This window comes from Scomber scombrus, chromosome 10 (assembly GCF_963691925.1).
Source record: "Scomber scombrus chromosome 10, fScoSco1.1, whole genome shotgun sequence".
Lineage (NCBI taxonomy): Eukaryota > Metazoa > Chordata > Actinopteri > Scombriformes > Scombridae > Scomber > Scomber scombrus.
In genome coordinates, this window is record NC_084979.1 from 7620265 (window position 1) to 7635125 (window position 14861).

General features: G+C 39.5%; 2 protein-coding genes across 2 annotated transcripts in view; one reads left to right on the forward strand and one right to left on the reverse strand.

Moving 5' to 3' along the window:
- Positions 1-2735: 2735 nt before the first annotated feature.
- The window catches only part of ptpn11b (protein tyrosine phosphatase non-receptor type 11b), a 50288-nt gene continuing 38162 nt past the window's right edge, over positions 2736-14861 (reverse strand). Inside the window, exon 16 of the mRNA XM_062426781.1 lies at positions 2736-2857. The gene's annotated coding sequence lies outside the window, so the exon portion shown is untranslated. The remainder of the gene's footprint in view (positions 2858-14861) is intronic.
- LOC133987418 (RING finger protein 223) lies at positions 7303-13969 on the forward strand. Its single transcript, XM_062426784.1, has 2 exons — positions 7303-7958; positions 12097-13969. Exon 2 carries the CDS (start codon positions 12147-12149, stop codon positions 12867-12869), a length of 723 nt encoding a protein of 240 aa, XP_062282768.1. The 5' UTR covers positions 7303-7958; positions 12097-12146; the 3' UTR covers positions 12870-13969.

Consider the following 14861-nt stretch of genomic DNA (forward strand, 5'->3'; position numbering starts at 1 on the left):
TGTTTCCACTAACAGGAAGGGACCAGCTCAGTTTTAAGTCAACTGCACCCAAAGTCTTCCTGTGTTATACATTATGCCTGCATGATAAATGTATGTTCTGTCAAAGTAGTGGAAGTTAGTCAGTAGGACAACTGTTACAGGAAGAAAAGAAATTACTCTTATTATTCTTTAGATATTTATTTTGCCCTTAAGTCCACAGAGAATGGCAATGGTAAATTGCACAGAAACATCAATAATATTAACTATTTGCATTATGTAAAAAGCCTCATATCTTATTCTTTTTGTTGCCATAGAGTTCTATTGTTGTTCAAAAACTGTTGAAAGCAAATCACTGAGCCACACTTGCACTGGTTGACACACACACACACACTACTTAATTTTGACTCAGTCCTACATTCAACGCCCTGCTGCCATGAATTATTGAAAAAGCAAATTAAACTAAATGCAGATTCATCTACGGCTGAAAATATTCCCAGGACGCCCAGCTGTTTAAAGAAATTACTGAGACTCTTTAAACAATGAAACTATACATTTTTACCCATTTAAAAAAAAAGAAAAAGATAAACATATACATATACATATGAAGTAGTAGAAAAAGAGCTGGGCCTGAATACCACAGTCAAGCTGGAGAATTAGGAAAGTATTGAGAAACAGCCTAACACATGGTTAGTTGCTTTTTCCATGCGATTATGGAATATTGCCAAATGTTTCTTTTAAATGTAGGCAGGCTGAATGCCACAGAAGCTGTTGATAGTTGAGCACGCTTTCCATTTGCAAAGATAAGAGATAAAACCTTTACAATTCACTTCCCTCCATGAATAAACTGCAGCACAACAAAGTAATACAAAAATTTGAGCCGGATTAAAGTTCAAGCAATATTCTTGAAAGTTTGCATGATGGTTACTATTGTTTTAGATTCTGTTTTCAGGCCTTGGAGATTCATTTTCTTGGTACTAACAGAATGTAACTAACAAAAACAAGCAAAACTCCCCGTGAACATGCTGTACACTGTTTATACAAAGTAGACTTTTACAGTGTTGCCTGTATCGATTGTGAATGTCTAACATTTTATTTAACCTTGACAAGACTTTCACTTCTTTTTCTTAGAAAGCTCGAAAATGACTTTGCTTATGGACAGACATTAAATCCTACAGCTACTATACAAACACTAAAGGGAGCACTGCTGCTATGAATACTAATGCTGTCACTGCCTCTACTAAATCTATTGCTTATTGATAGAATAATGCTATTGATAGGAGCATTTTTTTCCCTCTCCATTCACTTCATGGATTCTGCAGCACAGCCAAACAAACAAATATATTAAGTTATGATCACTACAATAAGACAAACAATCAATGTATAAGATGGAAATGTATTCAAATGTACATCAAACAAAGCAGAATTCAAATCATTTCTAACAGGAAGAAGGAAAACTCACATTGTCCGCAGAGCGTGGAGCTAAGACTGGAGACATATGAACTGATAATCTGGTCAGTCAGAGCACATCTGAGCACACCTGGAGTCACTTAATCTAATCAGGGGTGTCATGCCGGGGATAAATTGTCTCTTGGTCCTCCAAGGGGTGGGGGGTTGTTCAGGGGAAAAGGGAATTCACACAACAGCTCTGCATGGAGACACAGAACCTGTTGGTTGGACCTCACTGCAAGTTTGAAGTCAGTCTCACATTTGTCTCCGAGGGATTTACAATGTTAACAGTATACACCTGCTGTTGTTAGGCACACATCATAAACCTGTAATTGAAAAAAACAAAAGATGAAACAGAGGCAGGATCCATCATCCAGGATGGCCAGACATGCAACAGTGTCATATGCAGCATGTACAGAGGAGACTGAAGTAGCATAGCGGAAGAATTACAATATGATTCAAAATAATGCAACATTAAGAAAATAAAGTGCAAAACTTATTATTTTGAGTAAATAGTTTGAGGCAAAAGTGGAGTGAAGAATGTGGACAATTGAGATAAAGAAGATTGCATCCCAAACCTGTTAAAACTTCCATTTATTTAAGTTTGTTATTTTTGTATTGAGTTTGTAGTTAACTTTATGTCGTTGTTTTACTGTTTATCGTGCATTTTTATCTATTATCTATTTTTTATATAAATAAGCCTTATTTACTCCAGCTGCAGCTATTCTTTCTACTGTGACTGCTAAACTACTGCTACTGCTACTGCTACTGCAACTGCTACTGCTACTGCTACTGCTACTGCTACTGCTACTGCTACTGCTACTGCTAAGACTTCAAGGGATCCTTTTGCTATTAATTAAATTACCTCGAACTAATTACCACACAGTGACCCAGAGGCCTTCAGGGCCTCTGAAGGTTGGGGCCACCAGGGCATTTTCTCACTCTGCCCTCTTGGTAATCCTTTTTAGAATGGTAATCTTTTTTTTTCATTTATCTCCACGTGTCTGTTCACTGTTTAGGACTTGCAACAGTTATTGTGATATAACATCCGTCATACAACAGGAGGATGATACATTTTATTTCAAACCAGAACACTCCATACTCACCCCACCACAACACAGAAACACAGGGGTCAGCCTGCATATGCAGCTATTGACAAAAAGAGACAATACAACTCTGAAAAAATAACAAGAAAGAAAAGAAACTTTACAAAAGCAGATCCCTCACATGGAAATCAAAAACATCAGTGTGCTTCCACCACATCTTATATATTTTTCATCATGACCTGCATCTTCTATGATATTCTTTCATATGCAGCCATTTTTCCAAACCCAGCCACCCCTGTCCTGATCAGGGGGCTTTCCAGGCGGCCTCCAATTCCTGAGAATGATTTGTCGTCCAATCATAACGCCCGTCTGGTTCCAATACTTCACTGATTGTGAAAAAGCAGATTACACCTTACAGTCTACTAATGTAAAAAGCTTTGGACAGAATACAAATTGCATTTTTTTGACAAGTCACAGTTTAGATGTTTCTAAGAATGTCCATTTAAATCTGTCTGGCACTCTATAGCTTTCATCATCTCCATGGTACACAGAGACATAGTTTGTCAACACGTATGATTAAATATAACACTTATTAGAAATGATAAGACAAACTATGACTAAGGAAGTGTGTGTGCGTGAGTGTGTGACAACAGGTGTTTTTTACAATGTGTCATTTTCCAAAGACTCATTTTGCCTGTATGATATGCATCAAATAGACTTAGCATAAATATAACCATAAAAGCCACATGATAACAGCTGGGGGTGGGGGGGTTCTTACAACTGTGATAACCTTTTAGAAACCTGAGTAATGGGTTGTAACCTGCTTTGGCTCGTCTCGGTTTCCGTGAAGGGTCATGTACGTGTACATCTGTAAACATCTGTTAATTTCTTAATGACAATGATAATGACGCTCTGATAGGGGGGATAGATTTTTATGAGCTGTAAGAGAAAACTTTCCTCTTCCTCAATTAACGTCTTTGGTAACAAAAACACAAAACAGAGCGCGGAGAGCCGGGCGACCAAACATTATTTGAAGGAGAACGTGACCTTATCACAGTTGTGGGCCATAAAGATAAGTTGATGACCTAGACTCACTGACGGTAAATTGTAAAGATAGACCGTCATAAGCTTGTAAACATGAATAGTTTTGAAATCCTAGATATGACCTCTATCCTCTCTTGTTTATTTTAATCAAATCAAAATGTAATCTTTTGTTATTTGTATTGTAGCACAATTTATTAGCATTTTGATTTATGCCACAGAGTGAGGCTGAAATATAAGCTACAGTTATATATTTATATATCCTTGGAAAATATAAGATATAAGAAATTACACACATTTATCCACAGAAATTACAGTATCTGTAAGATTTGTAGCTTTTTAGTTCTTATATTTTAGCCCAAAAATAAACTTGTCATGCTAACATGTATTCTTCACATCTCAGCGATGCAGTAAAGTTCCACAGTGACCTTTATTCAAGTCTGGCTCGTCACTTGTTTACAGTCAAGAGAAGAAACGGAGCCGACTTGCTCCAGGAACTCATTCGAAGTTTCAAAGTCCAGTAATTTTCCCTCCCAAAGATTTCCAGAAAAACTACAACACTGTTGATGTTGTGGTGAGGAGAATAAAAAAAGGACTTCCTGTATCAGTTAACTAGTGTTTGACATTATTGCTTTAGTGTTTAGTGACAAACAGTCAGCATCCTCATCCTCATCAGCATCAAGTTTTCCAGGTCTCATATATAGCATATAAATCTACATATACCTATAAATAGACAAATATTCTGTATATATTCTAATCAATATAAAGATATGTTATCAACTGGTGATGATTTAAATGAGATAAATGTAAATGACACAGTTTACTGAAATACTAATGAGAATTTGAACATATGTCAATCACTGAAAATGTGTTTACAACGTAAGATTTTTGAAATTGACTCTATTGGAGTTTTTTATATTTGAAAAAATCTTTGGTTGTCTAGTTGCTGAAGATGCATCCTCTGGGAACCAGGAACTTACAGAATAAAGTTTCTGTTTAAAGTTTAAGTTAAAAAGTTTAAGTCTGATGATTCTTCTTCTTTTTTTTTTAACCTATTTTGTAAAAAACGTATCATCTGAGAAGCAGGATTGTAGAAGTTGTTTTTTTTTGCCTGGCAGTGATACTAGAGTAAAGATCATGTCAGCGAGGACAGTCAGCTTCTTCCTCTGCCAACCAACTCTGACTGACCAAAAAAATGATGATCAAAGCATTGCTCCAGAACTCAAACGTTGGCAACTACAGGAGCAACAATCTGAAACATGTCAAGTATTCTGTGTTTTTGTTCCTGCAGGTCAGATAAACCACTCTACTGTAAATTAAGCTTGATAAGAAGGGACCAAGCACATCATTAGACATACATGTATTTTACAGCTTTTAAAGTGTGTGGACAGAGTTCACAACAGGCAGCAGAGAGAAACAGGAGGATGACACCCAACATTAACTGAGTTGTACATACAAGTACAAGTACTGTATTGAAGTCAGTTAGGTTGAATAACCTCACAATCTGTATCATTATACCATTTTTTAAATATTGTGCTGGTGATCAGTATGTCACAGTGAATAGGTTAAAGGGAGAGTTGTTTTAGAGGCCCGTTATGCCTTTGATTTGAACCCGGGACCTTGTCTCATTTAGAGCAAACTTAACCCACCTTAATACCAGTTCTGCTGGTGAACACACTGTCTTTTGTTTGCACAAACTCAAAGTTAAATAAAACAGAGGTCTATGAAAAAAGAATGCAGCTGAAGTTCAATTATTCAGCAAAATCCCATATTTACATATAAACAGCTGTAAGACAGTACAGTAAATATTACACTAAAACATTTATTGCCACTATTAAGATTTTAAACATATTGAGAAACTTTTTACATTTAATCTCCAGACTCATTTGAACAAACCCTTTCAAAGTTTTGAGAGTTCATTGATTATGCATTAGTTGCAGTGAAGCACATTTGATTCCCATATTGCAGGATGTGTTTGTATTTGCAAAAAAGTAAACACTATTAAAAATTAAATTATAGTGTCATCAGTTATGGGAACACTTTTGAGCAGGCTTCTGAGGTGCATGTGCACTTATCTGTCTTTCAACTTATTGGCTACTGGTAATTGGTTATTGGCTTCCAAAAGATAGCCACAATGGTTCTAATCACTTCTCATAAAAGTCAAACCTATGTAACAGTCTCACCCTCAAGAACCAGCTACCTCAGGGGACACACTGTATGTCTTACCCTGAAAAAATGCACAGAGCACAGGTTTTTGCCCTTTGTGGCTTCCTCTTTGCTCTCTTGCATTTGGGTGGGCCGAGTGCATAGACGGTCAACATTGTGTCATTTTAGAACCTGCTCACGTGGACTCATTCCCAACCTCAGCAGCAGGCTCAGGTAAACCCTCAATCAAAGATAATTTACCATAGCTTATTACTTTCATCCTGCCACTAAACTGTTCAAATAGTTTTTATGAAGCCAACTTCATAGATTCCAGGAAGAGAAATAAGTGTTTGTCATCATGCCTCTCCCTCTTCCCCAAAGCACTCACAACCCCGCACCCAATAAATGACTTTGCAGATATGAAACAGCAGTATTTGTGTGTAGGTTACTAAATAACCAAGTCAGTAAGTCAGCCGTTATCGCATTGACATGCTATTGCTGAAGGCCCATAGCCATTAGTCATTATCATACAATAAAATTAGTAAACACATACACAAGCATCCTTCAGGTCATTCTGATGAGCAGGTGGATAGTTGTTATTTTTGTGTGTATTTCCTGAGTTAAATATTGCATGAAAGAAAGTCTTTAAAATGCCAATATGGGGAATTTGTTCCTTTCCGATGCTCCTTTCTGGGTTAGGGTTAACAGGGATCTCCCCCACTCAGGCCAAACATGACATCATTTTTGTCATTACAACACACTTTGCCAAGTGAAGCATAGCTGGGAACATTTTCAAGATACACATGCATGACTCTTGGAACAACACAGCTTGTGTTGATGTGTCATACTGACCAAGTGATACTGTTTGTCAGCGAGGAAGTGGAACAAGAGGCTTTTCACGTAGAGAGGTGCTCTGTTGGGAGGACAACCCTGTATCGCACCTGTTACCTTGTCACTGACTACATGTGTGTGTGTGTTTGTGTGTGTGTGTGTGTGTGTGTGTGTGTGTGTGTGTGTGTGTGTGTGTGTGTGTGTGTTTGTGTGTGTCATAGGATAATTTTGGGGACAAATTTCCGACAGCTTGTCCAATTGGAGACAAAAGCTGTGTCATCAATTGGGAAAAAGTAGATTTTTGGGTCAGTGGTTAAGGTTAAGGTTAAGGTTAAGTCTATGTAATGTCCCCGAAGTGACCATGAGCTGATATGTGTGTGTGTGTGTGTGTTTGTGTGTGTGAGAGTGTGTGTGTGTATGTATGACTTAAGCCACTTTTGGGGACACAAATTAGATTTAACAGCAGTTGATTGGGGACAGCTTTTGAGGACAAAAGTTGTGTCTCCAGTTGTTAAAACATTGGTTTTGGGGTCAGTAGTTTAGCTTAGGGTAGGGGTAAGCCTCCAGGAAATGAATGTAAATATCCCAAAAGTGACATAAGTAAAACTGTGTGTGTGTGTGTTTGTGTGTGTGTGTGTGTGTGTGTGTGTGTGTGTGTGTGTGTGTGTGTGTGTGTGTGTGTGTGCGCGCGCGTGTGTGTTACACCACACATGCTGTCTCATTCAGTTAGTACTTTGTCATTCTTGGGGGGAAAAGGTGCAGTCTGTAAAGTTTTTGACAAGAAAGAGAAAAAAACAGCTGTCAGTTGGAGGATCTGAACTATGTGTACTGGGCTGCAGGTGAGAGGTATTTGCATTACGTGTGTGTGTGTTTTTGTGAGGGTGAGGAGATAGTGAAGACTGGTACAAAGAGGTGAGGTGGAAAAATAGGAAGATATCAACATAGAAAGAGACATGAAGGGGTGGTGAGAGGGCAAGAATGTGTATTCCTGTCCTTGAGGCTTCTTCTTCTTCCTCCTCCTCCTCCTACTTTTCCTCCTCCCCGCCCACAAACACCATCTCAAGGCCAACAAACTGTTCAAATGTATTTGCATAAAGTGCAAAAAAGGGAGCTCACAGAGGAGGGTAGGTGATAGTGGCCAACGGACACAGAGGAAGGAGGACCCAGAGCTGACAAGGACACAGCAAGCTATTACACAGCTCCTGAGCACACACCCACTCTTTCTCTCTATCTCAAACACACACACACATATACCCACACCTGTGACTCAGGCAGACTACTCAGACCAGTACAGAGGAGGACTTTAGTCTGGATAAAGGCTCAATTAAAAGCCCAGAACTACCTGTTGGAAGCTCAGAAGTCAGTTGACTTTGGCTCCAGAAAAATGCCCGTTGGAGTGCAAGGGCAGTGAGCTGACCCCAACGCAGAGAGACAGAGAGAGGATCATCTGACACCTTACTCAGTCAACAGGTAACTAAACCTTTGTGCTGAATGTTGCCTTGAGCTGTTGTGCTTTTAACACCACTTTTTTTTTTGGAAGGGGTGAAGTTAGCAAATGTTACTGTTGTTCAGTTTCACCAAAACTATTCTCATTCAAGCACTTTCTTTTAAAATGGAAACTATAAATATGACCTAAGTCTTTTTAAGAGCTGCACTGCTGTGAGTTAAGACATTCTCCTGCAACCAAATACCAATAAAACTAAACTCCAGACTGTTGGAGGCAGCTGTGATAAAATATCTACTTATCTCTTCTTTCATTGCTTAATTTAGCTGAGCAGTGAATGTGACAGGTGCAGATGGACTATCCTTCATGAGGTGAATAATAGAACCCCAGTAGCAGCCACACCAGTTTGTAATCAGGTTTCATTAGCAGTTTTCTGTATATTCAGGCGTCTGTATCCTTGTTCCTGCATTGTCTGTCCTGTTTACACACGTGCTATCAGATCTGCTTTTGCCTGCACTGCCTAATGTTCAGTTTAACTGTCTGCAGCAGCCCCCCTCCTCCCCCCTCTCCAAAACCACTCTAGTTTAAATGGCAGGTAGCTCGAGTTTCATCCACTTTTACAGGTAGGGCAGGTAGTGCAGCATTGACGGTTGAGCTGAACATACAGCTGTTGTCCTAAAGATACACACAGCTGAGTAAAAGCTGAACAAAGAGACAAAAAAAGGGAAAGAACCGTTTATGTATTTTACATGGAACTGGAAGACAAAGGCTTCAATTTGACTAATATACAAATGAAGTCACGAGATTGACAATGTGTGATTTGCACACTAAATGGGTCAGTGGGGCAGGTGAGAAAAACACGTGCCGCTGAAAGTGACGCAGGGGCTGTAAATTGAAACACAAAGGGTATCACATTCTGTCCAGAGAGAACAGCGAGACCTCTCCCATGTTTGTAGTTGGTAATTTGGGTTCAGCAAGACTTAGTCTGAGTTAATATTTGACTCTGCTGTATATTATTCGACCCTTCAGTTTGTCCGCAAAGCCCTGTGGATAGCCTATACTCCAACTGGACTCTGGTCAGAGCAAGGTTTCAATGTGCTTTTTACATCTCATGCTGAAAACACGTTATAGGCTTTTTTGTTGTGTAAATAGGCCGTAAATGGGCAATTAGACCACCTCCAACTTAAGTAAAGAGTCTGATAGCAGCGAAGTCTCACATCCCTTAATTTTCTGAAAACAAGGACATACAGTACTGTATATTCACTAATGCAATGATATAATTTAATAAGCTGTTCTCAGTGCAGTCTCACATGTATCTGGTATGTGTGAATGATTCTTGGATGTAAAAAGCATATTTTTGCATTTGTAAATAAGACTATCAGACTTGCAGATAGAGAACTGTGGAATGTCCACAGTGCATTCCTGCAGATTAAACACTGCAGACGCTGAGCTGAGAAAAAAGTTAAATTTGTTACAAAACACATTCAACATAGTGCAATCACCTCCCGCAAAGAGGCCACAGTTTGAGCAGGTGTGACTTTTATTAGACCTGAGCCTGCAAGTTCATTTAATTGTTTTTTATTATTCCACTGTAAAAGAGATCAAACAAAGATGCTGTGCATGGATTTTTAGTCTATTTGATTTATATATTAAAAGCTGGTATATCAGTTTGAGCCCCCTGTTTGAGGAGTCATTAGGAGTACATCAAAGTACAGCCCGAGGCTGCCACCAAGACTCCTTTCACTTCATTGGCTTTCGACTGTGTGAAACTGTCTTGTTGTCCAGACTCAGTTGGTTGCTATTTACTTTAGTGCTTGCAGTACAGGTAACATAGCCTCAGGCTTTGGAAACTATTTCTCCTGTTTAAGACCTTGAGCTTGATACGACGTGTGAATAATCAGAAAAATACAGTACTGATTAACTTAATGTGAACCATAATGGGTGTGAATGAGCACACTGTTTAAATACTACAAGTAAGTTATGAATATGCCAGTAGTCAAAATGATAATGGCATAGCTGTGAGAGCCATCAACAATGTAAGCTCCGTGTGAATACCAATACATTTTAACTGCATCAGTTACAAAAATAACTTGCTATTGTTGTTATTCCAGATGTTGTTTTTTTATTGCTTCCGTTTGTCTAGTTATCTTTTAAAGCTGCACCTTTAGCACACTTAAGCAGCCTCATTTGGAAATGAGAAGCACCTGTGTAAATATTTGAACCTTTGAAGGCCTTCCTTGAATTGTTCAGTTGGCTGTACTTTTATTGAACGCATGTATAGTATTTTAAACTCAGTAGTTGGTGAGGCAGGGTTAATAAATACAGTACGGTGGTTAAATTTTATCTGGAATTATGTACTAAAGGCTCAGGATGTGATTTGTCATTGTCTGTAGGCGGAAAACTTTTCCAGCACACCCTCCAACCGAATTTCAGTTTGTGCAATAGGGAAATTGAGTCAGCTGTTAAGGGAGGCTTTTAACTGATAATAAAGGTGTAATTTATTAAACATCTGCACTTATCTCAAGAAAGCATGTTTGAATTCAGGAGGGGCAGAGAGAGAGAGAGAGTCGGCAGTGCAGGAATTCCAAGGGTAGATGGAGCGATTATTCAGAGAACAAGCAGGGACTTTGTGCAGACAGGAGTGCTGGCAGCACAGGCCCTGAGGGCACAGAGAGGAGAACACCTGTGCTCTGAACATCCTTCATCCCTAACACACAAACACACAGTGTCCTTCACATTAGGGGCCTTTAATACCTCACACACAATGCCAGCAGGCAGGTTGACATGACAATACATGTAATATTCTTACTGTCCTAAAAAAGGGGGGACCCAGAAGACAAGGGGACCCAGAAGGGAGCAACAATTTGCTCCTCAAGGTGCTAGACTTGACTTGGCTATTCAAACCTGGTCCAGGTGACCCACAGTGACCAAGAACAGTCTATTAGCTTCTACACGGAGCTTGTGCTGTGCTGACTTCTGGCTGACATACATGCTCAAAAAGTCACATTAACAAAGCGGCCTGTGTCTGTCTCTGATCATGTCCCAGATAGGGCCGCATACTGTAACTGACCAAAAACAATCTATCACCAGCTGCTGGAAGCAGGAAGGGCCTGAAGACTCTGTACCTGTACCAGCAGGCGTGTATGTTTGCCTGCTAGAAACTACTGGCCACCATTATTTGCAAACTGCCCCTTCAATAACTACTCAAGTCTTAGGAATCCTTGTAAACACTATATGCTACTTGCTACATCCAGTCACACAGATAACCACACACACAGATCTTATCTGAGCTATAGGGACAAGATATCGGTGTTAACGATATAAAGATGTTATACTGTAGGACTATTATAGGTCTGTGCAGTGTCAGCTTTACAGAGCATCAATTTGTTAGATTGAAGATAAACTTTATAGAGAAATGCTGCTATTTAGCCAGGCTAACCTAGCACTATGTAGCCCTTTAACTGACTGCATGTTATATATATATATATATATATATATATATATATATATATATATATATATATGCTCAGCAAATGATGTCTCTCTGTGTGTCACGGCTCGAGTCATTCACTGGTCAGGCATTACAACACCAAACTGTACCAATGGGAGCTTATATTCTTGGTCAGCAGAAATTTATAGTTTTCATAAATGACAGTGGAATTAAGGGTCATGAACCTTGGCCTTGGCTTTTCTTGCTCTGAGTCCTCACTGTGTAGTCGTGATTGGAAACTCTTTTAGTGCGTGTAAGAACACAGTGTCCATCTAAACAAACGACATTCACGCTGCACCTGCCGAACATTGTGTGTAGGTCTTTGGGTGGTCCACTGCTGTCCCAGCATGTCACTCAACTGACTCATTTTCTTGTAGGCCTCTTGTTTCTGTTGACTCATCAAACATGATAGAATTACTCATTTATAGACAAATATTCTGTCAGCTTTCTAATATTATCTGTGTGCTGTGTGAGGGTAAAATAGTTCAAAGTTTAATAGTTCAACAGGCTGACTAAAATCCTGTTAACTTGTTGGGATTATGTCTGTGCATGACTGAAAAAAGGGTTTGCATTAATTTGCACTGTTTTAATTTAATCTGAAGCCTGATACCATCTGAAATATTTAAAAAAATAATGTCAGCTTTTCATTCATTGTTTTTTTTTTTTTTTTTTAGATAATCCAGAAGTTAAGGACAAAAGAATCGTGACAAAGGAGAGGTTGGACATGGAACAGCCTCAGCAGGTTTGGCACACACAGGCATCGTCCCCGGATATGGCTGGAGAGCTGCAAAAGAAGGTGTCAGTCATAATTCAGCCCGAGTGCTCCATCTGCTACAACACCTACGACAATGTCTTCAAAACACCCAAGCTGTTGGAGTGCACCCACACCTTCTGCCTGGAGTGCCTCTCCCGTCTCATGGCGGTATCGCAGACCGACCAGGATGGCAACGAGGGCAGCACAAACCTCTCCTGCCCCTTGTGCCGCCACCTCACCACGCTGTCCAATGAGGGACCGCCGGGCCTGGCCACCAGCCGTGAGGTCCTGTGCAAGTTGCCCAGCCACCTTCAGCAGGAGGAGCCAGTGTGGTTGGATGGGGAGAAGCTGTGCTATAAAACCGCTGGGCACAACGCCAACTTGGGCGCACCTGAAAGTCCCACGGCCTTGTGCATCTGCATTGACATTGGGGCCAGCAAGGCTATGGATGCCCCGGTTCAGACGCAGCCCCGGACTTTAAGCCTGATGGACCGGCTTGCAGACTGGAAGAGATTAGTGCTCTTCATTGTGCTCATGGTGCTGCTTGTTGTCGTGGTGTTGTGGCCTTTGCAGTGTGTATTCAGCACTGGAAAAATGCGCTGTATGCGAGAACATGGTCACCCCAACCCCACTACCACCACAGCCACCACCATTTCCACCCTATTCCCCAGAGCACATGGTCTGACAGAATAAACTTTGAGTGACTGGACTTCACTGTCAATGTACATAGTATTGTAAATTTAGGTATCAGTAATATTTTCAATATTTGATAATGTATTTTCACAAATAGGTGTAGATGGTTTTTGCTACAAACAACAGTCAACACCTCAGATTTGTAACCTGCAGCAGAACCACAGATGCCAAAGCCCTTATAGGTGGCTTTCTACATTTCAAGCCTTTGCACCTCCAGGTCATAGTTTCAAAACAGACACTGTAGCATAAATGTGCTGCATGAATTTTCAAAACTCATGACATTAAAATACTGAAAGATACACATAGAGACTTTAACTCTACAAAGCTGGGATTCCTTCTCAACAGGATGGACTTTACTGAACTCTTTTTACAGTTGTTTAAACACTGACATAAATTAAATCTACTAATGTTTCTTCAAATCATGTTAAGTGTCATAAACATATTCACAGATATCACATGTTTGCACTTTAATCAACCTGTAGTCTGAAATTGGAGTTCAAGATTGGAAAATGTGCCAAAGATCACACTGGCCTTATTTGAAGATTCTGCGTGTCACTCATAATTGGGTGCAGATGATTAATGATGCACCTGAAGGCATTGCTGTATACTTAACAAATGTTATGTAAGGGCCTGCATGTGACAGCAAAAAATAAATTATTATAATTGTTATTTTCAGCTGTTCAAGCTACTCACAGCACATAATCAGTCCCTTCCTTGGCACCATGGCCATTTTGGGACCCACTAGCAGTACTGTAAGCCTGGTTGAACTGATGTCATATTTGGACACTTGGCAGACTATCAGATAATGAAGAACACAAGTGGATTGATTTGCTGTGAACGTCTATTCAACATTCAGCGATGACGCTGTCGTATCTGAGCCAAACAGAGTTTAAAATGCTGCAATGCTTCGTAAATATCAGGTTGGCTGAAGAACAACAAATAGTTTATAACAGTTTATGACAACAACAAAAAAAGGTCTGTCACTAAAGGATGTAATTGTAATTCCAATGTCCAACTAAAAAGTCAGATTGCATATATTGTAAAGTTGATCTGTGTGTTATGTTATGTCCTTGTTTACAGAACTCGAATAAAAAAAGTGAGTTACAAGCTCAGATCACGTTTCCGGGAAATAACATTTGAGCATGACAGTCTCATTATTAAGATGGATATCATTTGGTGGTTCATCATATTCATGCATTCTCTCTCTACATCTTAAAAACTCAATTTACAGCAGCATCAGTTGGTGGTTTAATCTGTCTGACAAGCAGGTGTAGTAAATTCTCTCTGAATAACACACCACTCCCAAAGAGTATGCAAATTAAAAACAAGTATTAGTTTCAGGGTGTAGTTGCCAGAGAGTCCATCCATTCCTTGTTTGTCATTTCCTTCCTATCTGAACCTTAAACCCTTGACTATAAAAGCAAAGCCCCCCTCAGTCTTGACAGAAAGTTGCTTTTATGTGTCGCATGTTTTCCTGGATTAGCTGCTTCAGACTGAGGAAGAGTTAGGCTGTGGGGTTTTCCACGTGGTTTAATTATGACACAAGGGTGATAAGGCAGTTATGTTAAATTCTAACATTCATTTAGGAGTGGCCCTTATAAAACAGCAACTTCCTGAACCTGTGATGAAAGTGCCAGTAAATACAGATAAAGAAGGCTCAGTCATGGCTTTAAAATGGCTTCTCTGAATAAATTAAAGTAAAAAGGAAAACAATAATAAATACTGTATGTAAATGTAAAAAGGATAACAGCTTTTTGTTGGCATTATTTTGCCTTGCAGCATTTAAACTAAACCTTTTGAAGAAAGAAGCCGGTTATGAAGTTGTCATGTGTTTTTCTCTTCTCTTCAGTAAAGTAGAATAAACAGCCTTTTTCTTTGTCAGCAGCAACTACATAAAACTCAACTTTTATTCAACACTTATGCTGTTCATGTGTTAAAACGCTGAAAAAACCCCAGTTAAAACAGCACTAATTTAAAACTCATCTTTTTTGT

Excerpts from the sequence above, each read along its gene's own strand:
- LOC133987418 (XM_062426784.1), top strand. The coding sequence starts at position 12,147 with ATGGAACAGCCTCAGCAGGTTTGGCACACACAGGCATCGTCCCCGGAT.